This window comes from Xiphophorus hellerii, chromosome 2 (assembly GCF_003331165.1).
Source record: "Xiphophorus hellerii strain 12219 chromosome 2, Xiphophorus_hellerii-4.1, whole genome shotgun sequence".
Lineage (NCBI taxonomy): Eukaryota > Metazoa > Chordata > Actinopteri > Cyprinodontiformes > Poeciliidae > Xiphophorus > Xiphophorus hellerii.
The window spans coordinates 4,796,467-4,821,428 of NC_045673.1; the positions used below are offsets into that span (position 1 = coordinate 4,796,467).

At 39.6% G+C, this 24,962-nt stretch overlaps 2 protein-coding genes across 3 annotated transcripts; one reads left to right on the forward strand and one right to left on the reverse strand.

The window, feature by feature from the left end:
- The first annotated feature begins 325 nt into the window (after nucleotides 1-325).
- fcsk (fucose kinase) lies at nucleotides 326-15,957 on the forward strand. The gene is made up of 23 exons (XM_032581108.1): nucleotides 326-696; nucleotides 1,511-1,662; nucleotides 2,741-2,791; nucleotides 2,865-2,990; nucleotides 3,073-3,145; nucleotides 3,707-3,804; nucleotides 3,886-3,966; nucleotides 4,048-4,167; nucleotides 5,134-5,305; nucleotides 5,381-5,490; nucleotides 5,730-5,831; nucleotides 6,353-6,526; nucleotides 7,391-7,464; nucleotides 7,576-7,931; nucleotides 8,737-8,971; nucleotides 9,041-9,207; nucleotides 9,478-9,705; nucleotides 10,729-10,872; nucleotides 11,796-11,915; nucleotides 11,985-12,172; nucleotides 14,155-14,254; nucleotides 14,661-14,884; nucleotides 15,506-15,957. The coding sequence occupies exons 1-23, from the start codon at nucleotides 615-617 to the stop codon at nucleotides 15,596-15,598; spliced, it is 3,270 nt and encodes a 1,089-aa protein (XP_032436999.1). The 5' UTR covers nucleotides 326-614; the 3' UTR covers nucleotides 15,599-15,957.
- Nucleotides 15,958-16,347: 390 nt separating this feature from the next.
- On the reverse strand, nucleotides 16,348-22,809 carry actr6 (actin related protein 6). 2 transcript variants are annotated; one of them, XM_032581163.1, is made up of 11 exons: nucleotides 22,630-22,809; nucleotides 21,756-21,873; nucleotides 21,606-21,674; nucleotides 21,385-21,508; nucleotides 20,921-21,056; nucleotides 20,774-20,830; nucleotides 19,661-19,759; nucleotides 19,495-19,573; nucleotides 18,489-18,660; nucleotides 16,971-17,109; nucleotides 16,348-16,724 (listed from the first exon to the last, which is right to left on the reverse strand). In XM_032581163.1, exons 1-11 carry the CDS (start codon nucleotides 22,695-22,697, stop codon nucleotides 16,595-16,597), a joined length of 1,191 nt encoding a protein of 396 aa, XP_032437054.1. In that variant the 5' UTR covers nucleotides 22,698-22,809; the 3' UTR covers nucleotides 16,348-16,594. The 2 variants fall into 2 exon arrangements, with proteins under 2 accessions (XP_032437054.1, XP_032437063.1); XM_032581172.1 differs by having other exon boundaries at nucleotides 21,606-21,681.
- Between the last annotated feature and the right edge of the window lie 2,153 nt (nucleotides 22,810-24,962).

Consider the following 24,962-nt stretch of genomic DNA (forward strand, 5'->3'; position numbering starts at 1 on the left):
ACACGTTTGTCTGTTCAGTTCTTGGGCTTGATTCCAGAAGAATAACCTGAAATCAAGTGAGATTTTAGGTTGCTTATGCTATTAAAGATGCTTTAATTTTTTTTTTCACTTAATATCCATTATAAACTAGTCAAAGTGTGAAAAGAAGCTGTTTTGTGTGCAGAATTTAATTAAATGACTAGATTATCCTGCAAATACAAAACTTTAAGGAAATAGATGTCTCATTAATTTGATTAAATTTTCCCCATTAAGCAGAACTGAAGGCGCTTTTTTTACTTTGATACACCGCCCCAACAGATGGGCGGGTAGTAGAAAACAAACGCCTACGGAAGCCCGCGCAGTCATATTATTCCGATAAACATGGGCAAGGGTTAAACAGACGCCATGGATTAGATTTATACGCTTTTAAAGACTAACTACATTTCAAAAAATATCTAAAAATGAACGAGTTTAATGCTGACAGGTTTTGGTTTTACTTTATTCCGCCTGAAGATCCTCTAACCCGCCCCGCTTTTGCTAGTTTCGTTAACTAGTCGCTGATGCTCGTTCGTGCGCAGTATTAGTAGTTAAACCAGTCAAACAACTTCTGTTGTGTCCATTTTAACCGGGGGAAGATGTCGCAGAACGGCGACTTTCCGTGGACGGTGGTCGTCCTCTCCTGCCAACACAAAGACAGCGTGTACGCTTTCCAGAGAGGTGAGAAGCATCTGTTCAATTTACGATCTAAAAGGAATCTTACTGTGCAGTTGCATCAGTCGGCCTGAGGGTGTCGCTGATGTACGGAATGAATTACAGTGAGAAGAATCAGCTTTATTCAAGAAATTTGACTTGGGTTCCACTTTCAATGAAGACATTTTAAATCTGACTATATATAAAAATATATATTATTTTGTTAATCGTAACGATGTGATGGTTTTACAAAAGACAAAGACGAGATTAAATTAGTGCCAAGGGTGAAACTAGAGCGTCACTCTAGTTTGAGGTATTTTTTAGTTAGTTATTAAGTGATTGAATTAAAATAGTAAGCCAAATAAGATAAACTTTTTTTACAACTTTAACTGTGATTAACTACAGCGAGTTTTTATTTATACAGTCAACAAATATAATCCCAATTTTTGGATTAATTGGTTAATGTTTGTTCAATGGGAGATTTTTTTATGTACAGAATTTAAGCCAGGTGAAGCTAAGACTATACCACTTGAGTTCTGGGTAGAACATATTTACGAAGACTTTCTTAGTCCTAAAGGCAAAATGTGTATATTTTTTTTATACAGTTTTTACTAAATTACTGCTCTAAAAATGTTTTTTCTTACTGGACAATGCCATTTTTTAGTCTGTACTCCAGTTAACGATTAATCGGCTATTAAATTAGTTGTTGATTACTTCAATAATCACGTTAAACTGATTTAACTTTTTCAGCGCTAATACAAAGTAAAATGATAAAGCAGATGCATTAACTAATTCACAGTATCCAGAGGGTTTCCAATATTTTGTGCTCTTGTGTGTGAAGAGTTGGAGTTGCGGCAGAAACGCGGCACCTTAGCTGGGGATGCGTTGCTTCTGACCGTGAGGGACCGCCAGGAGCCGCTGGGCAGCGGAGGGGCGACGCTGAACGCCTTGCTGGTCGCTGCTGAACACCTGAGCAGCAGAGCTGGATACACGGTGAGTCACAGCTAGCTTAGCTTCATAGAGAGTCCCAACTCTCGACTAGTTAGAAACGATGGCTAACGTTTGCCTGTGACGCGCCAGTTCGATGTTAGCTTACCGGAAATTGCCGACTTTGTAAATAAATAGCCACTCCCCACTGTAAATAGAGAACTGCTAAGCTAGGACAAGATGGCAGTTAATGTTAATTCAATATTTGGAAGTTTGGCCACCACGCACTGAGCGGCTATGTTCACGTCTCCGCTGCTATTGTTAAAACTACAGAGACTACAATTCTAACGCGCCGCAGGAAATCGACGTCATCGTCACGACTTCTTCTGCTCACTGATTGGCCCAATAGAAATTATACCGGAGAAATACATTTCAATGGAAGAAAACCGAGACGGGGCGACGAAAAAAGGAGGGATAGATTTCCGCCAAAAAAAAAACTCAGAAATTTTGAGATTAGTCTCAGACGTTTTGTAGAAAAAACAAGAAAATTTCTGAGCTCCAAAAGTTGAAATAGCTACAAAATTTTCTTTGTAGCAGATTAATCTAAACATTTTTCCATTAAAAAAACATGGAAATTTCCGAATTTTAAAAGTAAAATTTTTTTAGGAAAAATAAGTCGAAAATTTTTCACTCTAACTCCGAAATTTCCAAGTTTTCTTTGGAGAAAATTTATGAGTATACGCTGTCCTTTTTTTTTTTTTTATCTACAATGACCCTATAAGCAGTCATAATGGCCATGTATAAAATCATAAGTAAAAACATTACACTTAAAATAATGTAAAATGTATTATTTTAGCATAAAATAAGCACAAAAATTAAAATATATTTCATGTATTATAAGTGTACATAAAGTTGTTCCATTTTAGCACATAAAAGTAAATGAACTTTAAATTAAATTTTAATTGTATTGAAATTCAGCTAAAGTACAAAACAAATTGTTTCAAAATAGAGCTTTTACTATAATATCTCAAATATATTTAGTATATTAGATTTTAGAAAACTTAAGTGTAAATATTTTTCAAATTTTTTCCAAAAACTTGTTATTGGAGCTAATCTGCCTCCTTTATTTTTTGTTTGTTTGCAGGTGGTGACCGCCGACGTCCTGGATGACGCTCACATCCTCATCCTGCACACAGTGAGTCCAGAACTGAGTTCGGTTCTGTTCTGGTGTTTCCTTGCTGTAGATTTTAATTTTTTTCCTCTCCCAGGGTCGGGATTTTCCCTGGAGCTCCTGTAGCCGAGCCTTCTGTTGGCTTCCCGAAGAGAAACCCGGGCAGAAGGTCCAGGCGCCGGTTTGTGTTCTGGATCTGCTGCTGGACCGGCTCAGCACCCAGGTCTGCTCAGTGAAACAGAAGAATCAGAAACAGACTGGTACTGCAGAGTTCTGTACCATCATTCATCCTGTTTGGCTTTCAGATCTGTCCGGGTTCTCCTCCTGGAGTTTGGGTCTGCAGCACCGACATGATCCTCTCCGTCCCGACACACTGTGGTGAGTTTGTCTTCACTGACGCTGCAGAATCTGGTTCTGATCCAGATTAGGCCTGTCACAATAATGAATTTTGCTAAACAATAAATTGTCCCAGAAATTATTGCAACATTTTGTTGTTTTGAGACCATTTTCAAGTAATATAACAGTAATAGCATAGTAATAATAACACATTCTCAAAGATCAGTAAGCTTTAAATTCCAATCAACATTTATCACTGGAACTGGAAGACATTTTAAATATCCAAAATAGATCAACGAAACAACAGAAACAACAAGTAATATAAATTATGAAGTCTCTGTAAACAAAATTGTCCTTCAAGTAAAGAGCTAGTTGAGACTGAAGCACCAGACTAAACACTTTGATCATCCAGTTTTTTTAAAAAAGAAAAATAATTAATCATGCAAATTAAAATTATTACGTTTGTTTTAACTTATCATGCGATTAATTGATTTATTGGTTATTGTAACAGACCTTGGCTGGATCAGGAAAAAGTCACAGTTTATAATTTGTTCAGTTGCATCAGTCACCAGTTTTCTGATGGTTAAATGATTTTGTGATCAGTTTTATCCTGGGAAGGGTTCTCTGGAGTTCGGGTTCTGGCGGTACCGGGCGATGTCTTGTACGCAGCCGATCATGGAGTCTACCTGAGCGACTCGCAGGTGCCCACCATGTGGAAACCTTCTGTGTGATTTCTCTGGCTGCTGGGGTCAGCTGATGATGTCAGGGGTCGTTGTCTCCAGGGTCGGGTCCGCGACATTATCTACAGAGGAACCAGGGAGGAGATCCAACGAGCCCTGATGCCTGATGGGAAAGTCCCGCTGGTGCGTCCTCGAATGTTTATAGACGCACCACCATAGGCAGCAGCAGCAGCAACTTAAACAAATCCTGTGAAATCCCTGCAGGTGTCAGGCCCGGTCTTCTTCTGCAGGTCCGTCTCAGAGAAGCTGCTGCAGACTCACGTCAGTCCTCCCCTGGACGGCTGCACCTACCTGGGCGTGGACTCTGGAGCTCCACCCCTCCAGGTAGCTTCCTTCATCAGATCACATCATTAACTGAAAATGATTTAAGCGTTTCATATCAGTAGATATCGATAACTGTAGATTCATTTTTGGTTTTAATGATCTGGAATACTGCCAAACTGATGTCCTGACCAGTTGAGTGAATTGGAGTTACTCAACAAAACTCCAGTTTAGAAGCTGAGTAATCATTATTTGGTTACCTAGCGACATACTTTAGTTTCCTAGCAACAACTTGTTGAGTAACTTGCGCAGCAGCAGGTAAAGGTTTCGCCACCGGGCCTCATAAATGTTTAAAAATTAAACAAAGGCATGGAGTGAAAACTATGGATGAAACGGGAAAAGTCACAGCGCAAGTTTGGCAGTTTTTCAGGTATTTAAAAAAAACAACTAATAAATAATTGTCCAAAATAATGCTTTTTTGTTGTTTTTAAAATCTATTGTTTGGTTGTTGTTTTTTTAAAACAAACAACAAATCAATAATTTTCGACATTATGTTTAAAAATTAAACAAAGGCATGAAGTGAGTTCACTCCATGCCTTTGTTTAGGTTTAAAGTAGTTATGAGGCACAATATCAATAATTATTGATATTTGTTTTGTTTTAAATATCTGAAATACTGGCACCATGACATTTCCTGTTTTATCCAGTTTTTACTCCATGCCTTTAATTTTTAAGCAGTTATTAGGCACAGTGGCAAAACCTTAAACTGCTGCTGCACAGTTTACTCATCAAGTTGTTGCTAGGTATCCAAAGAATAAGTGAGTTGCTAGGTAACCAAAGAGTGAGTGAGAAGTTGATGCCACCACTTTGCTTAGCGACATGGTGACAGTTTCAACAAATATTCTGCAACTTTAAGTTGTTGACTAATAATCTATTAATTAATGATGTTCAGCTGATTATTGGCTCAAATTAAAGCTTGAATGTTAACAGATTTTTTTGTTTGAAAACAGCTTTCCGTCTCTGTCCACAGATCTCCCTCTTCTTGGACTTGTTGAAGTGTCTCTGCTCAGATCTGACCCAGGATCAGTTTGTGAATGAGGGGAGAGCAGGCTGCAGTCCCACAGACGGTCTCCAGGGGGCGACAGTGAGGGCAGGCAGGGCGGAGCTGTGGAGGATCCTGAGAGGAGCTCCGCTCTCACTGGGTCAGCATCAGATGTTGCTTAAATCTGCAGGTAGCTGGTCTGAGTTTAAACATATCCTGTTTGTCGTTCTCACAGTGTACGTCCCCGGCGGTCGCTATGACTACCTGACTCTGTCCGGGAAGCAGCATGTCGACCGTCTGACCTCTGATTGGACGGTTGGAAACACTCTGTCTCACATTCAGGTGGCACATCTCACTCTTCTTCATCAACATCATCCACAATTAAAACTGAATTGAAAGCAGGTCTAGATCATACCAAAAGGGCCAACAACTGATCCCTGCGGGACACCACCAGACTTTAAACAAAGAAAATCATTTCTTCAAATCATTTGAAGAAATGATTTGTTGAATTTTAGAAAAATCACTAATAATTCATATTGATCATGATGGCGGCTCATAGTTTTAATCTGCTTTAATCCCTCCAGAATGAGAACCTGCTCAGTGAAGGAGCTCGGATCATCAACAGCATTCTGGATGGAGACGTTGCCGTGGCGACCCGGGCAGTGGTGCAACACTGCCACCTACAGGTCAGAAAGAGTCTTAACTCAGTCTTTTCAAGGAAACACTGGGTGGAAATACAATGTGAAGTGGAAAAACTGGACAAAAAATTTAATAATTACCCCCAAAAAGTGAGAAATATGGTCTCAGAATCAGTAGTTTTTTTTATAGATCTGTAAATAACAAGCACAGATCTTTGATCTTGCAATTTCTGACAACTTTATTGAAACTTTACTCTCATCTGAAGATATCTGTAAATATTTTACATCTTTGAATGACATGCTGATATTGTAGTGTTCAAATTTGCAAGATAAAAACAACAATAAGAGACAAGATCCAAGATATTAAAGGTCACCTTGAACAGGTTGGATAGGCCTATGGCTCCATGTCAAGCAAATTGGCATTTACCTCCTAAGTGATGCTGAAATTATTTTTATATTAAAACGCAGTAAATTAAAAAGTAAATCAGTGAATCTGAATGTGAAACTAATTAATTTGAATACAGCAGGTTTGTCTTGTGGTTCATATTCTATCCTCTGGCGTCCCTCAGGGTCCTCTGGACGTCCCGTCTGGTTGTTTGCTCTCAGGTGTAGACGTCTCGGCGTCAGCTTGCCTCAGGCGGCTCACTCTCAGCAGTGACATCATCATCCAGGGACATCGGATTCAGCTGGGGGAGCTGAAGCTAAACATGTACACGGTGACCGGCTCTCACGACGACCTGCAGGTAAAAACGCAGCAGGTCTGTTTCATCTGAAGCCCTCAGGTGATTCTCATGGTTGTCATGGAGACACTGTGATGCTGAGGGAAGCAGACCGTGGCTTAGTTTTTTATAAACTTAACTTAAGGAAAGTAAACTCTTTCTTTCAGAAGCCCAGGGGGTTTCAAGTCTATATTCATGTCTATATTCACAATGAATGTTCTTAAAGGGCCAGAATATATTGATTAAACACATTAACAAACTGCTGAATAAATATCTGTCTCTGAATTTGATAAGCACTTCATTAAATTAAATAATATTGAACATCATTTCACACTGATAAGTCCCTCCACATTTCATGACTGTTTTCTTTTGTTGTTTTTTTTTAGCTAATAGACTCACTGATTTTGTGGAGTTAATTTGGAAATATTTACATGATATTTGCACTTATGTATGATGGTAAATGTAACTTTTTGTTACTTTCAATTTTGACCATGGACTATTGCCATCAATAGAGGCTAAAGGCAGCAATTAGTAAAAATAAGAAATACTGCCACCTGCAGGTGGGAGTTATCATCACTTTGCAAAAATGCAAAAAAAAAAAAAAAAAAAAACAGAAAAAAAAGAAAAATTGCAATAAACTCAGAATTATGCATTTGTGAGAAAAAGTGCAGAGATCTGTCGATGTAATTTGCCAATATTCAGATAAAAAATGCTTTAATTTGATTGATACCCAGCTGTTATAATGAAGGTCATAGATAGATAGATAGATAGATAGATAGATAGATAGATAGATAGATAGATAGATAGATAGATAGATAGATAGATAGATCATGTGCTTTACATGACCACAGTCTTCCTCCTCCATCTTCTTCTCCTCCTCCCCCTCAGGTTCCCTTTAATGACAGCGGCGCCTCCTTCCTCAACCAGACCTGGACTGTTTTCTTCAGCTCCTCAGGAATAAAGTAAGATCCAAATCTTTCCACTCTGATTTTGTTTTATGTCTTTTTCTTTATAAACAACAGATTATCCCTGTATGTTGTTTTATTCGTTTTCTCCTCCTCTCTCCTCCTCAGGCCGGAGGAGCTGTGGGTGAAAGGAGAACATTGCTCCCTCCTGGAGGCTCGACTTTTCCCGGTCCTCCACCCCAGAGGGGGCACTGTGGGCCTTGAGGAAGGAGTGGGCTGGCTGCTGGGGGGTCCAGGCTGCCTGCAGAGGTGGAGGGAGGCGTGGAGAGTCTCCCTGAGGGAGGTGCTGTCACTCACCCATCAGGAGGCGGAGCTCCAGTGGAGGGAGGAGCTGCTGTTCCTGGCAGGGAGGAGGAGAACCGCTGACGCCCTGCGGAGTCGCACCGACGTCTGTCTGCTGCCTTGCTTCAGGGCGGCAGTGCAGGGAGGGCAGCAGGGGGCGCTACTGGAGACTCTGGACAGCAGTGAGTTACAAGCTGCTTTCATGATACGAGGCAGTCTGCCATTTTGTTTTCACACCTGATAGTGCAGTAGATTTGGTTCGATTTGGGACCAAAACTGCAACATTTGTTACGTTTTCAGCTGCTGCGGTTCTTTTTCACACTGTCAAACAATCCAAACTCTCAGAAAAACCTGTTCCCCTGTGTAGAGGTTTTTTCACCTCTGGATTTTTTAAATTGACGCCTACATGAAAGCCCACTGGTCATCAGATGTTTAAATGGGCTTTACTGAAGAACTGTAGTTTACAACGGTGCATATATCATGAAGCAGTTTCTGAAAACACAGAAATAAGAAATAAAAAAAGAAGTTCTGACTTACTACTGTAATAAAGTAAATCTAAAAATTAATACAAGTGAGTAAATAGACCTAAGCATCAGCATTAATTCCCTCTATCAAAAGTGCTGTTTAAATTTGAATAATGCAGAATAGTACCTGGAGTCATAAAAACACTTGTTTAGTATTTTTAACCAATAAATCCTAAGGTAGTTTTAATCCTAAATCACAACCATATTAACAGTAAAAACAGACATTAAAAAACTCTAGAAGTATATTAAGCAACGCTGTCAGAAGTGATAATTAACATCCACCTATTTATGTCACATGACTAATATCTTTACTCACATCATCAATGACTGCCGCACCGCTCTAAACAGTAAACAGATCAGTTTATAGTTCCCTCATTACGTCACCGCTGTGCTAACCCTAAAACACTAACCAAGCCATTTTTACGTCAGAAGAGGATCAAGTGAATAAAACGTTGTGTTTTAGTTGCTGCTGGAAGTGTCGAGTCGGGGGCGGAGCCGGGAGCACAGGTGGGCGTGGCTGCCCGCTGTCTCTCCTGTATCGCTGACGTTCTGGTGTGCATGGCCAGGGGTAAAGGGGGCCTGAGGAGCGGTCCAGCTGCTAACGAAGCCTGGAGCTCCGCCTACTTCCTGTTGGAGGAGGGAAACTTGAGGGGAGGAGTTTATGCTCTTGCTGCACAGCGGCAGCTCTGGCTGAGCAGGTTAGCGTCTCGCTGTCTTTTTCCACTGCTTGTTGAATCAGTTTTGACCTTCTTTACTGCCCCCTGCAGGCCAGACCTGCTTGTACGGGCGGCTCGGCACTACGAGGGCGCCGGCCAGGTGCTGCTGCGGCAGGCTGTGATGTCATCCCAGAGATTCATCTCCATTGGACAGGGGGAAGCCCCGCCTATCGGGGAGTGGCAGGAAGTAGAGTGTTCAGCCAGACTGGACCTGGCAGGTGAGGAACAGGTGTAACTTTTCTGTTAAAGGTGACCTATTATGTTTCCTTGAACAGGTTAGGATAAGTTTATGTCCTATACAAAACATATTTATGACAGTTTTTTGAAACCGTTCTTAGACGCAGAGATTTTAGTCTGGTCGGTTCTGCTTATTTTGAGCTCCTTTCAAAATGAGCTGGGGATTTTTAGCAGCAGCATAAAAGGCCGCCTTTAAATCACACGTTGTGGAAACCATTTTCAGCTTTTGAGCTACAGTGTTTGTGTTTCAGGGGGCTGGAGTGACACGCCACCGATCGCCTTCGAGCACGGTGGGTCGGTGACGAACGTCGCTGTGAAGGTCGACGGGAAACGTCCAATCGGAGCCAGAGCCCGTCGCATTGTGAAACCCCACATCCTGTTGGTCAGCTGCAGCGGTGGGCCGGGCAGCGGGGCGTCCACAGAGATAGTGTGTGAGAGCCTGGATGATCTGAGGGACTACAGCCAGCCTCACGCTCCGGGTACAACACCATCAGGGTTCCTGAAGAATGATATTTAAGATCTGTATCACGACAGAAATGTACAAAACAAAATGTTGTATTTTTTATAATCGTAGTGTTAAACATTTTTGCACTGAATTAATGTTGCATTGAGCTAACTGGTAATAAATATACACTTATCATAGGTGCAAAATGCTAGCTAGTTAGCTACAGTTTCACAAAAATTTACTATACTACTTTGACATATTTTAATTCAAGTAAAAGTAAAAAGAAATTACTCAAGTAAGGGTAAAAAAGTATTTGGTAAAACCTCTACTCAAGTACTGAGCAACTGATCAAAACATCAATCATTTAGTATTTAAAAATTACATTATGAGATGGACCAAAACATAAAGTTATGTGTTGAAATGTTGGCATTTTAAATACAAATAACATAATTGCAAAATAACAAAATCAGGGAAAAGCAAAAAAAAAAAAAAAGACATGCTCCAAATCAGTTTCTTTCAACAAAAGAAAATTATGAAACTTTAACAAATCCTGCAGGTGTGTCTGTGTACGTTAAATTTTTGGTTCAATCATGTTTGTTTTTCATTCAGTGGGTTTAAAATCCAGAAATTTTACTCAAGAGCATAAAAAAATTACTCAAGTAAAAGTAAAAAGTTCAGCGTAGTAAAAAAATACTCTTAAAGCTACATTTTTCCCCCCAAAAACAATTACTCAAGTAAATGTAACTAGTTATTACCCAACTCTGCTAGCTAGCAAGAATATGTTAGCAGCTAGTTAGCGTTAGCCTCAACTACTTTGAGTCACAGAAAGCAACTAGTCAGCGTTTGCCTGACAGAAAAATCCCACAAGAAGAGCAAACTACTGGTACTACTGGTACTGGTACAAACTACTGGTACTTCTCTCGTGAGAAACTGGTGTTGCTACCATAAAATTTAATACCTTTGATTAACATATTTTAGGCCAACTTAATTTTTTTCTAACAAATATAAGGCATCTTAATGCCACTGAATACTCATTGTTGAGGTGTTTGTGTTGCAGGAGCTCTGTTGAAGGCAGTCTGTGTGTGCAGTGGTCTGGTGTCTCTGTCCTCCCAGCATCCTCTGGGGCAACAGCTGATGCAGAGCTGGGGTGGAGGAGTGGAGCTGCACAGCTGGTCGGACCTGCCGACCGGATCCGGTCTGGGTGAGCAATGCTAAAACACGTCGGGCGGAGCAGCTGCCACATAAAACCTGAGGTGACCTGTTATGCTTCCTTGAACGGTTAGTACAGGTCTGTGATCTATACGAAACATTTTCTCACAAAATCGTTCTTAGATTCTGAGATTTTAGTCTGGTCAGTTCTGCCCATTTTGAGCTCCTTTCAGAATAAACTCAATGTTTACACTCGCACATGAAAATGGTGGCAAACAGATTAATTATACAACCGTACATCTTTGAAAAGCAGAAGTCGAGCCTAAAGTACAATCAACAAGAATGCAGCAGGTGGTTTCTGGATCATAAGTCATCATCAAAACACTCATCTTTTTCAGCAGCCATTGTACAGCGCATACAATGGTAAAACCAGCTGACCAAATATGCTGAGCTCAGGTTGGGTGCTAGGTAACAAGCTGGGCTGGGGTTGCTAGGTAACAGCCCACATCCCCTCCAATGTGACTTAATAGCAGGAGGATTTTGAATTCATGTTCAATTCAAATTCAAAAATACTTTATTGATCCCAAAGAGAAATTAAATGTTGCTGTAATTTATATTAATTCAAAAGTTAGTTATTGTAGATAATGATGGCTGTGGGAAGGAAAGATCTACAGTAGCAGTCCGTATTACAGTGAATTTGAAGAAGCCTCTGACCGAAGACACTCTGTTTTTAGAAAAACATGAAAAAACAGGAATGCAAATACTCATTGTCCAGATGCCAACAAACTTAAATTATTACCAAAAAATGGCTGCTCATTTAGTTGTTTTTAGTTTTTAAGTGTTTTGTCTGTTTTTAGAAGCAGTTGAGACCCAAATGGAAGCAAAAAAATACCCAAAATGTGAATTTATCATAATAGGTCCCCTTTAATGCTTTGGTAAACCTGCAGGTGATGAAATAGTGTCAATTTCCTGCAGGTACCAGCAGCATCCTGGCGGGGGCGCTGTTGGCAGCAGTCTACAGATGTACAGGCCGGACGTACGACACCGACTCCCTGATCCATGCGGTCCTGTACCTGGAGCAGATTCTCACCACAGGTCCCCGTCTCCCTCCGCTCTGATATCCTTCCTCTTCATCTCTCTAATCACTTCCTGCTGCTCCACCAGGTGGCGGCTGGCAGGACCAGGTGGGCGGTCTGGTGGGCGGAGTCAAGGTGGGTCGTTCCAGAGCATCTCTCCCCCTGCAGGTGGAGGTGGAGCGTCTGAGTCCTCCGCAGGAGTTCCTGATATCTCTGGAGCAGCACCTCCTGCTGGTCTACACCGGAAAGACGCGTCTGGCTCGAAACCTGCTGCAGGTCAGCGGAGAAGGACCTCGCTGCAGCAAACAGAAAGGGGCAGACCGCTGTCAGTCTCATACCTTATTTGGAAATGGGACCATTGCACTCCAGAAGTGAAGGGGGCGCTATTTCCTATATTATCCACGACCTCCTGTTTTTATTTTCTTTTGAAATCTGTGACATATATTCATCTTTAGGAAAGAGTTTAACTCTCAACATTTATTTGAACTTCTCTCTCTTATTTACTTCAGCGCAGCTCACAGTTTTTAAACTTCTGTAGCTTTCTGTGTACTTCTAAATCTGCTCCTCAGTTGCATCTTTTCGGGCCTGATACTGCCTCTAGTGGCGTGGGGGTGGTAACACAATTAATATAATTACAATACTAAATCAGAATACCACAAAGTCTTTATTATTTATTATTAATTTTGGCGTTACTGGAACTGTAAAAGATAAAGTCCCAGAAAAACACCATACATTTTCATTTCCTTTAGGAAGTAGAGCTAATTAAATGAGATAAACAAAACCTGAAAGGGATTCCAGTTTCACTCGATGGCCAACCTGTTGAAACTGTGGTAAATGTTAAATACTTTGGGTCATTCCTGGACAGTCAGCTCAGTTTTGCTGAAAACACTATCTATATTTTTAAGAAAAGTTTTCAGAGACCCTTTTTAGAAGACCCAGTGATCTTGGGGTCACCCAACTAGAAGTTGTGTACAACCTTTAGTTAGGTAAAGGTTGTTGAGTTAAAATGTTAAAACTTAACATTTTAACTTGAGTTCCAACTCATGACTAGTTTTAACTGTTGAGGGTTTTAACTTTTCATCTTTTCAGCTGGTTTGGTCACATGAACTGCAGACTAACAAACAATCTTATTCTTATCCAAACTAAATGATAGCATTTATCTATAGCATCCAAAGTGTTTTACTCGATGCATATTGTGATTCTATGAATGAGTTTTATTTTATCGTTTTAGAGTCGAAGAAAAATTTCCACCTTGGAAGATTAAATAGTTCAACCATATTTTTTCCTATATATAAGACTCTACCAACAAAAAGTCTCAGAATAAGATGGCACAGTAAAAATAAAAATGTGAATGAATCCTTGTATCTGTTTAACAACCCTGGTTATTCGTCTGTGAACCTAATTAATTTGTTCGTTATTGACTTTTGCTCAATTCTTATGTATACATTTTAAATGGTATTTTTATTATAGTTGATCATGTTTTTCATGTCTTATTTCTTCTGTTCCTCCTATAATTGATGGAGATATATAGATATTATTTATAATGTATAAAGGTATTGTTTATGTCACCTAATTAGCTTTACATCCTTAAGAAAATTGAAAAATATGGTGTTTTAGAAGATAATTTATCTTTTATGTTGCCAATAATGGCAAAATTAATAGTAAATAAAGACTTTGTGGTATTCTCGTTTAGTGACGTAATTATATTAGTTGTGTTACCACCCCCACGCCACTAGAGGCAGCAGATTTAGAAGTACAACCAAAGCTATGAAATTTGTTAAAAACTGTGAGCTGCGCTGAAGTAAATAAAGAGAAGTTCAAATACATGCTGAGAGTGAAACTCCTTCCTAAACGTGAAGATGTCACAGATTTCAAAAGAAAATAAAAACAGGAGACCGCGGATAATATAGTAAATAGCACCCAGTTCAGTGGGAAGAAGTGCAAATGGGCATGATTGACAGCGCTAAGACCCACCTCCTGGCTCTGATTGGTTGTTTCTAGTTAGCACTGGGAGAAGCCAGAGGAGATCATCTTTCACAAAATGGTGACAGTTTCAACAAATATATAAAAATTATATTTCTTATAAAAGACACATACTGCAGTTTTAGTGGCAGGGCCTGTAATTAATTACTTAATCAAAAATCATATAGTGACAAAATAAGCAATTTTTCAATTCAAAATTGGACCCCAATTTTGGACCCCGTTTGGGTCCAGTCTGCTTCAAAATGGCGCTCGCTGTGTGTGTGTGTTCTGTACAGGATGTGGTCCGCAGCTGGTACAGCCGACTTCCGGCGATGGTTGAGAACGCCCAGCAGCTGGTGTCCAACTCTGAGGAATGCGCCAAATCCTGTTCAGAAGGTGAATTTCAGGAAATGCGTAATCCAAGTACACATTCATCTCAGTCAGTCAAGTTTTTGTATAGCATATTTCAGCAAGAAGGCATTTCAAAGTGATTTACTTTATAAAAACACAAAAATACAAAGTCATAGAAGAAACCACAGTGAACGATTGAATTTAATTTTTTGTCATGGGGCCCCTGAACACATGGATGAGTTTCTCTAGATAATACTGGGACATTAATCCTCTAGTCCTGGAAATGGTCTTCAGGTGATAAAAGCCGACTTTGTGAATGTCTTAATATTCACATGCCAGAACCTTCTGGCTCTGAAGGTTCAGGCCAGATCGTTCCTCTTTAGGTCCAAAGATAATAAACTAAACTAAGTCATTAAATGACTCAACCTGGTTGGTAATGCTTCCCTCCCAGGTTCTCTGCCCCGGCTGGGTCGGTGTTTGGACCGCTCGTGGCAGCAGAAGAAGCTGATGGCTCCAGGATGCGAGCCGGCCTCCGTCAGAACCATGATGGAAGCTCTGAGGCCGCTGGTTCTGGGTCAGAGCCTGGCAGGAGCCGGAGGCGGCGGCTTCCTGTACCTGCTGACCAAGGAGCCCCGACAGCAGGAGGCGGTTCTGAAGACCCTCAGGAACACGCCGGTGAGACGTCTGCAGACATACACAACCGGGCTGAAATAAAGGTCATACAAGCAAAGGTGATTTTTTGTTAAAAATCACTCATCAGTAGCAGAGTCCAAACATCCCGATTACAGTGAGCCTCAGAGCTTCAGTAGCCCTTCGGTCCTGGATGGTTAGGATGTTTCTCAGGATGGGGAAACACTGGCGGCTGGAGGACAACTGGTTCTGTTGGGGTGAAACTGGCCGGTTGCTGAGGGGAACCAGCTGCTGTCACAGAGGCTCAAATCAGTAAGATGCTCACTCTGATAAAATAACAGAAATGTTAAAAGATTCTGGGTATTTTAAGCGTTTTAAGACATAGAGAGTATTTATTCTGTTTAACAGATGTAAGCGTCAAACTTTTAATCCGTGAGTTTGAGAACCTCCTGGTTGGAAACTGGAGCTTGAGTTGAAATATAAAAGGAGTTTGTTTGTCTCCAAACAGGACTGACCACCAACTGGTTGCAGTTTTAATGAGTACAGATCAAGATTCTGATTTTAATTTGTCCTTTGTATCTCTTTTGTCTCCCTCCACTCCTGCATTATTCATTGATTTTTCCCTGATCTTAACTTTGGGTCCACCTCCTCATTTCTGTGTTTCAGGGTTTGGGAGATTTCAGCGTTCACTCAGTGGAGCTGGACATGGAGGGAATCGCAATCCGGCCGCCGTCCGTCACACAACCGGCAGAAAAATGAAGATTTTTCGCTCAATTTGGCATCACTTAAAATAATGACTCTTATTTTTGATTTCATTCAGACTCTTTACAGTCTGTCATGGATGGTAGATTTGTTGGAATTGAAACAATCATTGATTGTCCTCACCTGTTGAAACTAACTGAACATTAGCATTTCATTATATAAATAACTTTTTTTTGCATATTTTAGAGGTCTATTTGCTCCAAATGATTGAAAAAATACTAATACCACCCACAGTTTTCACTTTTTCAATATTTACTTTAGCACCTTTAAAAGGAATGCATTAAGTTTGGGTTGTTTTCTCATATTATTCTGTTTTCTCAGGATTTTTGCTCCTAATAAAAGAAAATTAAACAATGTGTTGGTTTCATATTTGTAAGCTACACCAAATCTTAAACATAATTTTGCTGAGACGTAGCTTCAAACCATGACCAGACCGCCGTCATCTGAGAAGAAATTACAACGTCTTTGTATTTAGTGAACAATTACAAGATTCCCCAAAGGATGATAATTTAAATTCCAGGGTCAAGACTTTGTTTTTTTTCTTTATTATTCAGAGATCTCACTGTTTGTCTTCCACATAAATCATAAAAAAGGAACCAAAGTTTAAAAAAAGACTATCAGAGTCTGGATGACAGTAAGGATGTTTACCAAAAAAAAAAAAATACATAAAACAACAAAGAGGAAGATTTACTGAAGTCTTTATCAGGTAGAAAGCGTCCAAAAATCTAAATAAAACAGACGTCCTGTTGATTTGTGAAGTCACTTTATAACCCAAATCGTTGGTTAATACACTCAGCAGATAGCAGTACAAAACGGATTGAAAAAGGAAAACAGGAGACAGTTTGTATTTTTTAATTAGTCAGTAAATAAAAACATTTTTGGAAATGTGTGCATCCGCCCCTCTTCTGATGCAGTGAAATGTGTTTGAAATCCGTCTGAAGATGGTTTCCGTCGCTGATCAGAGACGACCTCCGTCTGAAAATCAGTTTTTACTCAAATATCAAACTTCTCCTCACAGACGATGTGTCCGTTCTCTTCGTAGTCCTCCCGCATCACCACCATCTCGTCGTAGTCCGGACTGTGAGCCAGCAGCTTCCCTCCTTCCCAGGAATAACAGACGGGACTGGAGAACAGGAACACAGCCACAGACTTTAGGATCAGAACCAAAGACGCTCAGCAGATGGTTCCATGATTCACACTCTTGAGTTCCTCCACTTTTTTCCACTTTACCCCCAATTCCAACTCCAATCCAACCCTAATTTCTGTTTTGAACTTTGTACCTGGACCTTATTTGTTAGGTTTTAATGGCAGCTCAGCATTATAAGCCTCGTTCTGTTCGGACCTTCTGGAAAACTCTGAGGCGTCTTACTTTTCAGGCAGGAACACGTTCACTGGCAGGTGGGCGGGGACAAGCGACCGAAGCTCCGCCTCCAAACGCTCTCTAAAACCAGGAAACAGTGAGTTTCCTCCAGTCAGGACGATGTTCTGGTAGAAGTGGGGGTGCATCTCTAACAAACAAATCAATCAATCAATCAATCAATCAAGTTTATCTGTACAGCACATTTCAGCAACACGGCAGTTCAAAATGCTTTACATCACAGGTGTCAAACTCCAGACCTCCAGGGCCGCAGTCCTGCAGTTCTTAGATGTGCCACAGGTACAAAACACTGGAATGAAATGGCTTAATTACCTCCTCCTTGTGTAGATCAGTTCTCCAGAGCCTTAATGACCTAATTATTCTGTTCAGGTGTGGCGCAGCAGAGACACATCTAAAAGTTGCAGGACAGCGGGCCTGGAGGTCTGGAGTTTGACGCCCCTGCTTTACATCATAAACATCATCTAGTCAACATTTTTAAAGTCATCAATACAGATAACATATCGGTCAGCGGTCCAGTGATTATGTTTCTAAAACAACTCTAACCAGGTGGGATTTAAGTCTAGATTTAAAGGAACTCATTGTTTCGGCTGTTTTGCAGTTTTCTGGAGGTTTCTTCCAGATTTGTGGTGCATAGAAGCTGAATGCTGCTTCTCTAGATCTGTGGTGTGCAAATGGGTGGTAAAATAGGTCAGAATCCCAAAGTGGAAAGTATTCAGTAGTCATATTGTTTTTCCAACTTAAAACATAAAATAATTTTCTTGTGAATTTTGCAATATTTTGAATGAAATAAAGTGATTTTTTTCTCTTTGTTTTAATAAAAGGTGGAAAGTTTTTAAACTTTTTTGTAATTTTTTTTCTCACTTTTTTGGTCTAGAAAATCTTTTAGTTTATTTATCAGCTACAAAAACGACAAATAATAAATCCTTCTATAAACCAGATCTAATGATGGATGAGCTCTGGTCTTTTTTTATTAAGTCGCTGGATGTTTATAACTCTGCTTAATATGAAACTAAAATTAAAAGAAATATCTTTCCACACTTTCCATTAAAGAAAGTATTTTACCTCCGTTTAGTTTTGTCTGCTCTAGGGATTTGTTTTGTTTGCGAGTTAAAATTTACTAAAATTTTATTGATATACTTTGTACCGTATTTTTTATATATATTGCTAATAATCAATAAAAATACATTTGGCATTTAAATTAGTCACTGAATGAAAGAATGAAATTCAAACAAATAACAAAAGAAAAGACCAAATTGGTAAGATTTTGAACTGCAGTTGGGGGCCACACAAAATTGTTCCAAGGGCCACAAATGGCCCCCAGGCCACACTTTGGACACCCCTGCTCTAGATATTGCAAATCTTTTAATCCTGGAAATGTTCTTCAGGTGATTAAAGGCTGACTTTGTAACCGTCTTTATGTGACTCTGGAGGTTCACAGACACGTTTATGTTAAAGTTTAACTGGATTTGAATTTATTTTCAGATCTGACATCGAATTTGAACCACAAACCTTCTGGCAGCGACTGGACCGAGTCAGCGATGGTCTCCGGGATTCCCATCTCCTGGATACCGATGTCCGACGGATGGAAGAGCATCTCGGGGACCGCGAACCGCTCGTTGGCCAACTGCAGTGTCTGCTCGCCTGTCTTGTACTTTCCGCTGAAGACCATTTCCTCCCGCGGCTGCAGGGCGGAGAAAACGTGGAATCAGACCTGAACTGCTCTCACAGAAACATCAGAACTCCCCACAGAGAGAAAAGAACCAAAACCAACTGGTTTAAAGGAAAGACAGGTCCAAACAATTTGTTCTTGCTATCAAAATACATTAGAAATTTTAAACATTTCTACATTTTAAAGTAGAGGAATCCTAGATTTTTAGATCAGCTCAAAGAGGATGAAATGTGGCAGTTTGCTGCCCTGAGTCAAAACAGAAATGTATGGAGCTAAATTGGGGCCATAAAGTTTGCTTAAAATTTATTTTTCTTTAAACTGAAAAATAAGTTTGAAATTGAAAAAAACAAAGTTCAAAACTACTTTTTAGAATCAAAGTTTTCTTCAGTTTCTAATATTTTCTCTGAAGACAAGGCTTCATAACTGACAAAAATATTTCCCGCTGTTGCATTCAGGAACCGTGGGAAATGGAAATGTCTTTAAAACATTATCGATATTCTGTTCATGTGTTTTGAAAATTAAATGTAATAAAAACTGAATTAAAAAAATACTTTTTAAATCTTTTTTTTCAATTTCAAATATATATTTTTTTCAGTTTTTAAATCTGAAACTGAAATTTTCAGTTTCAAAGGGATTTAAGTCATTTTTAAATTTTTTGGCCTCAGGCTTTCTAAATTCAGGTATGAAATCATTTGTCTGACAACTGAAGCTTGGTTCCAACTGGTTCACCAACAGAGCAAAAAATCTACAACAAAATGACTAAAAAAAATTAAGAAATCAAGTGAAAAAGGTCATTCTTATAAAATACTTAAAAAATATTAGGATGTTTCTGGAGATCAGTCTCACCTTACAGAAACCTTTTTTGATGGCGCTGAAATCTGGGAGAACGTAATCCCTCATTACAGTATTTTCTTCCCCTTTCATCCTGAAAAACAGAACAACAGAAAGTGAGACGGATCGAGACATTACAGGTTTTTCCAGTAAAATGTGGAGCAGCATCGCTGTGCCTCACTGTGCGATCTCCATGTCCTTGTAGAACTGCTGAGAGACGTAGCAAACGTCTTCCTTCACCTGGTTGATCACATACGTTTCATCCATCACGTGTAACTGACTGCAAAATTAAGAGAACACACATGACTATGGAGATCATAGGGGCCGAAAAGTTCATTCATGGCCTAAATTTAGCTCCATACTATTGAGCTAAAATTAGCTCAATACAGAGGAGATAAAATGTAGTAATCTTTCTTTTTTAAACTGGAACAAAATGATATGAAATTGAAAGAATAGTTTGGAACTTTGGACGTTTGAAACTGAAAACAACTGTTGAATTTCAAAAGTAGTTTTGAAGTTTTTTGTTTCTAAATTTTTTTTGTTAAAAAAAAATGCAACAAACTTTACGGCACCAATTTGACTCCATACATTTTTGTAGTGTAATGTGTAATTTTTCAAAACCAATTCAATAGTTTCGCCCACTCCATCTCATCTGGGTCCCTCCTCCAATCCAAATATGGAAAGATATTTGTAAATTAAGAACAACATCTTGAATCTGAAAAGTACTTTTGAACATTTTTTGTTTCAAAATTTTTCAGTTTCGTACATTTGGTGCCAATCTAGTGCCATACTTTTTCTATTCTGTCATCATTTTTCCAAACCAGTTCCACAGCAGTTTTGAACCTTTTTCAGTTTTTTTTAGTGTAAAAATATTTTTGCGATTTCAAATCCTTTTTTTTTTTTACAGTTAAATTTTTTTCAGTTAATTTTTCTTTACAATTTTATACCCTTTTATTTTAACCAACTTTATGGTGCCAATTTAGCTCCATTTTTTTGTCATTGCATGTTGTCATATTTCAAAACTAATTCCACGGTAGTTTTGAACTTTTTTTCAGTGTTTCTATGTAAAAATAACTTTTCAGCTTCAGATCTTTTTTTGCAGTTTAGATTTTTTTTTCCATTTCAAATATATATATATATATATATATATTTTCAACTTTATATCTTTTGTTTCCCAACCTCAAAAGTTATTTACTTATTTATTGTGTTTTACAGATTTCTGACCCCAATTTAGCGCCATACTTAACACTTAATCAACACAAAGAGTTGCTGCTGTAAGAATCCCTCTCCGTACCGATATGAGATTATCTCCTTCAAGTGATTTGTGAGCAGTTTCCCTCCCACATTGATCCTGAAAGGTGAAACAAAGAAACAAGCTCCTGTTAGCGCCCCCTGGTGCTGCTCTCCGTGTCATTTCCTCTAAAGGTTGCTGCTCTCTGACCTGCGGATGCCCTCCTTCAGCTTCTTACTGCGGCAGTAGGGGACAATGTGGGTGAAGGAGAATCCCGAGTCGACTACCAGGCAGCAGAGCTCCGATGGCTTCGTGGTGAAGTAGCGATGAGCGCCGAGCGACCCGGCTGGAGGACAGCAAGGAGTTTTTAGCCAAAATGTTACACATACAAACCATAAAACAACTAAATTAGAAAGAATATGTAATTTTGATCACAACCATCAGAATAACAAGCTGCTAGGCTTTTTAACAAATACTTTTTCACTCTTACTTGAGTAATTTCTTGGACTTTTTTACTTTTACTTAAGTAAAAATACATTAAAGCAGTTCTACTCCTACTTAAGTGCAATTTTTGGGTACTCTACCCTCCACTGTCAATGATTAATCAATTACTATATTAGTTGACGATCATTTCAATAATCGATTATAGCGACCGGCCTCTGCCTGAGACTCACCGTTGATCCGCAGAGCCGACTGGAACTGGTATTCCTCAAACAGGATCTCGTTCATGGACTCCTGAATGGAGGAGAAGTTGAAGTACGGCTCTGTGATGATGATGCTCGTGTCTGGAAACTCCACCTGCTCAGAGAAAACACTCTCAGCTACAGCTTCTAAAAAACAGAAATCATTCAGAGATTTTCTCTGTGTGGGTGAAAACAAAGCAGCATAAACAAACCTTAAACATCTCCTTTCCAAACAGGTGATCCCACACTTTCCTCTGGACATCCCAGTTGACCAAGTAACCCTGCAGACTCAGAGAACATATTACCTCCATTTTGATATTTTTTTTCTGAGTAGCGGCAGATATTTTCAGATTTATGCTCACCTTCTGAAAGGGCAGGATGTAAAAGAGACCTGAGGGATCTTTGATCTCATCCAGCTGGTTGGCTGTGAAAGTTTTTAATCTGGATGTCTTCGAGCGAAACTGACAGTTTGGGATTACGCTGAGAGGAAGGGAAAGAAGTCAGGATTATAACTGCTACATGAAACAAACATCCTTTTTATTACTTAGAAATCTGATGAAGCAAAGATCACATGCAGGGTTTATCAGGGCTACATGCTTGAGTTACTTTTATTCAATATGTAAAGTTCAGGTAATGAAGTAGAATGTCATCTCTATGTTGATGATTGACATCCTTTTAGATCTGGGTCACCACATGACCACAGATATTCCTCCAGATTAATTCTTTATTCAGTTTTAATTCAATTCCATTTATTTAGGTAGCACCAACTGACAACAAATGTACTTTACAGAAAAATCATTTCAACTGAATTGATCCTAGTTAACAAACAGGACAGCATGCTCTTGTTAGTTGAGTTTAGGTCTGGGCTTTGACTAGGCCCTTCTAACAACCGTTCCATGGTAGCTCTGAATGGATGTTCAGGGCTGTTCTCTAAAAAACGGAATGAAACTGACTTTAATTTGTTTTTATTTTCATTCATTTACCCAAGGCTAAAATTACGATTCGGACATTCCCAGAAGTAGTTGAACTTAACATTTCAACTACTTAACATTTGATTAATGATTATTGTACATAAGGATTTTCGATCTGTTTAAAAACATCGTAAAGCGCTGGGCAGACACGTTTATTCAATAACGGAGTATAATAATAATTTCCTGCATTTTATACCGCCATAATCACTTATTACAGGTTACACTCGCCCATAGGGAATGTTTTGGTTTGTAGCCATGTGCTCACCTGACTTTGTCCTGACTGTAACCGATCTTCGCCCAGTAAGCTCCGTTATCCAGAACCAGCGTAGCCATCCCGGAGCCTTTGATTCAATAAATCATCACTTTATTTTTATTTATCCCCCAATTTACTAACCGCGACGCATTTTGGGATCTCCGCTAAAAAACAAGTCCGGAAGGAAACACGACTCTCTGTTGGTTCCACTTCTCTATTTTTCTGCAGCATGATCTTTTTTTCCCCACCGGAGGCGCAAATGGTTGAGGCACTCGATTCATTGCCTAAGTTACATTAATAAATATTACTTAGGCTTTATTTGTTGTTGTTTTTTTTTACCTTGCTTGAATATGATTGACGCTGGACAAGTTGTTCTGTGTTGCCCCGAAATTCCATCTCGGGGCAACACAGAACCATGAGCACACCTAATGCTCTATCTCAACAATAAGTGTAATAATAATCACCAAAAAAAAAAACACGGGAAATATTAGGGTCAGCTAAATTGTTGTTGCGGGACCTAAATAGGACCCCACGAACTGACTCTGTTGTCATGGTTACCTAGAGACGGACACTACGCAGCCGCAGTGAGCTGCTATCAACCCGCGTCTTTTTAAAATGGCCACCCGATAAAACACCGTCCTTAAAGTAAAACCTCTGGCAAAAATACAGACGGTGGTGGGAAAACACAGGCTAAACAATCACAGTGACGTTTAATAGGGACATTAAAATAAATGTGTCGGTGACATTTAGTGGCACCCAGTGGGTTTGATATCAGACAGAATGGATCACGAGAGGAACCGCAGACCCATCAGAACCTAAAGAACCAGACATCAGTCTCTTCATCCCTCAATCATTTCCTGAGACCGTAAAATTATATAGATGGCCATTTAAAGAACAAATCATACAAATAAATTAATAGTAAATAAATAAATGTTGAGAAGAGAACATTAAAAACGTTTGTTAGGATTGTGTAGGAAAAACGTTGATATCTTTTATAAATACAGTGTTTTGTAGTCAATATTTCACCATTTTATTCATGTGGGTTGCCAGTTTGGATCAGGTTTCCTATCAAGCTATAAGAATGATAGAAAACATGCTAACAAAAAGCCTCAGACCTGCAGCCCACAGGCGGTTTGAGACACAGGCTAACAGAAGAGGCTCTTTGGCTCACTTGTACAAGTTTATGTCCGGGGTTGGGGGGATGGGGATGAGATGTTCGCATCCACCTCAAAAATATGTAATTGCGCCCCTGTCGAGGGCATGACTTTTTTTTTTTAATCACTCCGCAAGGGGTCTTTTTGTGGGCTCTGGTGTCCCTTTTTCAAAGTAGGCTGACAGGAAAGGGGGGAAGACATGCGGTAAACGTCGTCGGGTCCGGGAGTCGAACCCGCGACAGCCTCGTCGAGGCCACGTTGCCTCTGAATGTGGGTCTACATGCTCAAGATTGTTGTTTTGCTCCATGCTAAAAAGCCTGTGCACTCATGGCAGACTCAGTTGTGGTGAACCAGTTATAACACAGCAGAGAACACAAACATGATTGACAACACTAAAACCCTCCTCCTGGCTCTGATTGGTTGTTTCTAACCGGGAGCTGTGAATTTCTGTAGATGCCAGGTGGACCACAAGGAGGCAGCAAAGGAACTGTGACACTATGGTGACAGTTTTAACAATAAGTAAATACTTTTGGTCCACTTTATTTTGCTTTTCTTGTCTGCTGGGCAGAACACTGGCTGTCCAGTAGATGGCAGTGTATCAGACATAGGAGCTTGTTTTAAGTCAGTAATTAAGTCCTGACATAACTAATATAGATTAGTTATGTCCAATAATTATTTACTTAAAACAACTTCCTGTAATCTTGCTGAAAACTTATGTGTAAGTTAGTTTTGTTTTTTTCAAGTGCACTAAGATATTTTCACAAGTAACTAGACAGAAATACATGGTAAGCTTCTTTTTCAGTTGCTACACACAAGAAAACCTGTCTTATTGGCAAATTTGAAAAAAAACAAACTAAAATTATATCAGTTTGTGTTTTGTCTGATGCAAGGGTAGTGGGTTGAGAAAAAAAAATACACCCCCTATTTTTTCAATCAGAATTGGTCTTGTCTTTTGTCCGTTTTTTTTCTTCTGTATATAGACGTGTTTGTTGTGAGCATGTATCTTCTTGCCAGTGGGGGCGCTCTCGTGCCGCTGTGGGTCTAACGAGGAGAACGAGTTTCCTGGCTCTGCGCATGCGCGGCTCAGAATAAACGCGCTCTGCCAGAGTAACTTTTGAGCTCGCTTACTCTGTGATCCACAGGTAGGATGAAAGGCAACTTGCATAAGCCATTTAAAATGTTTTGTACATA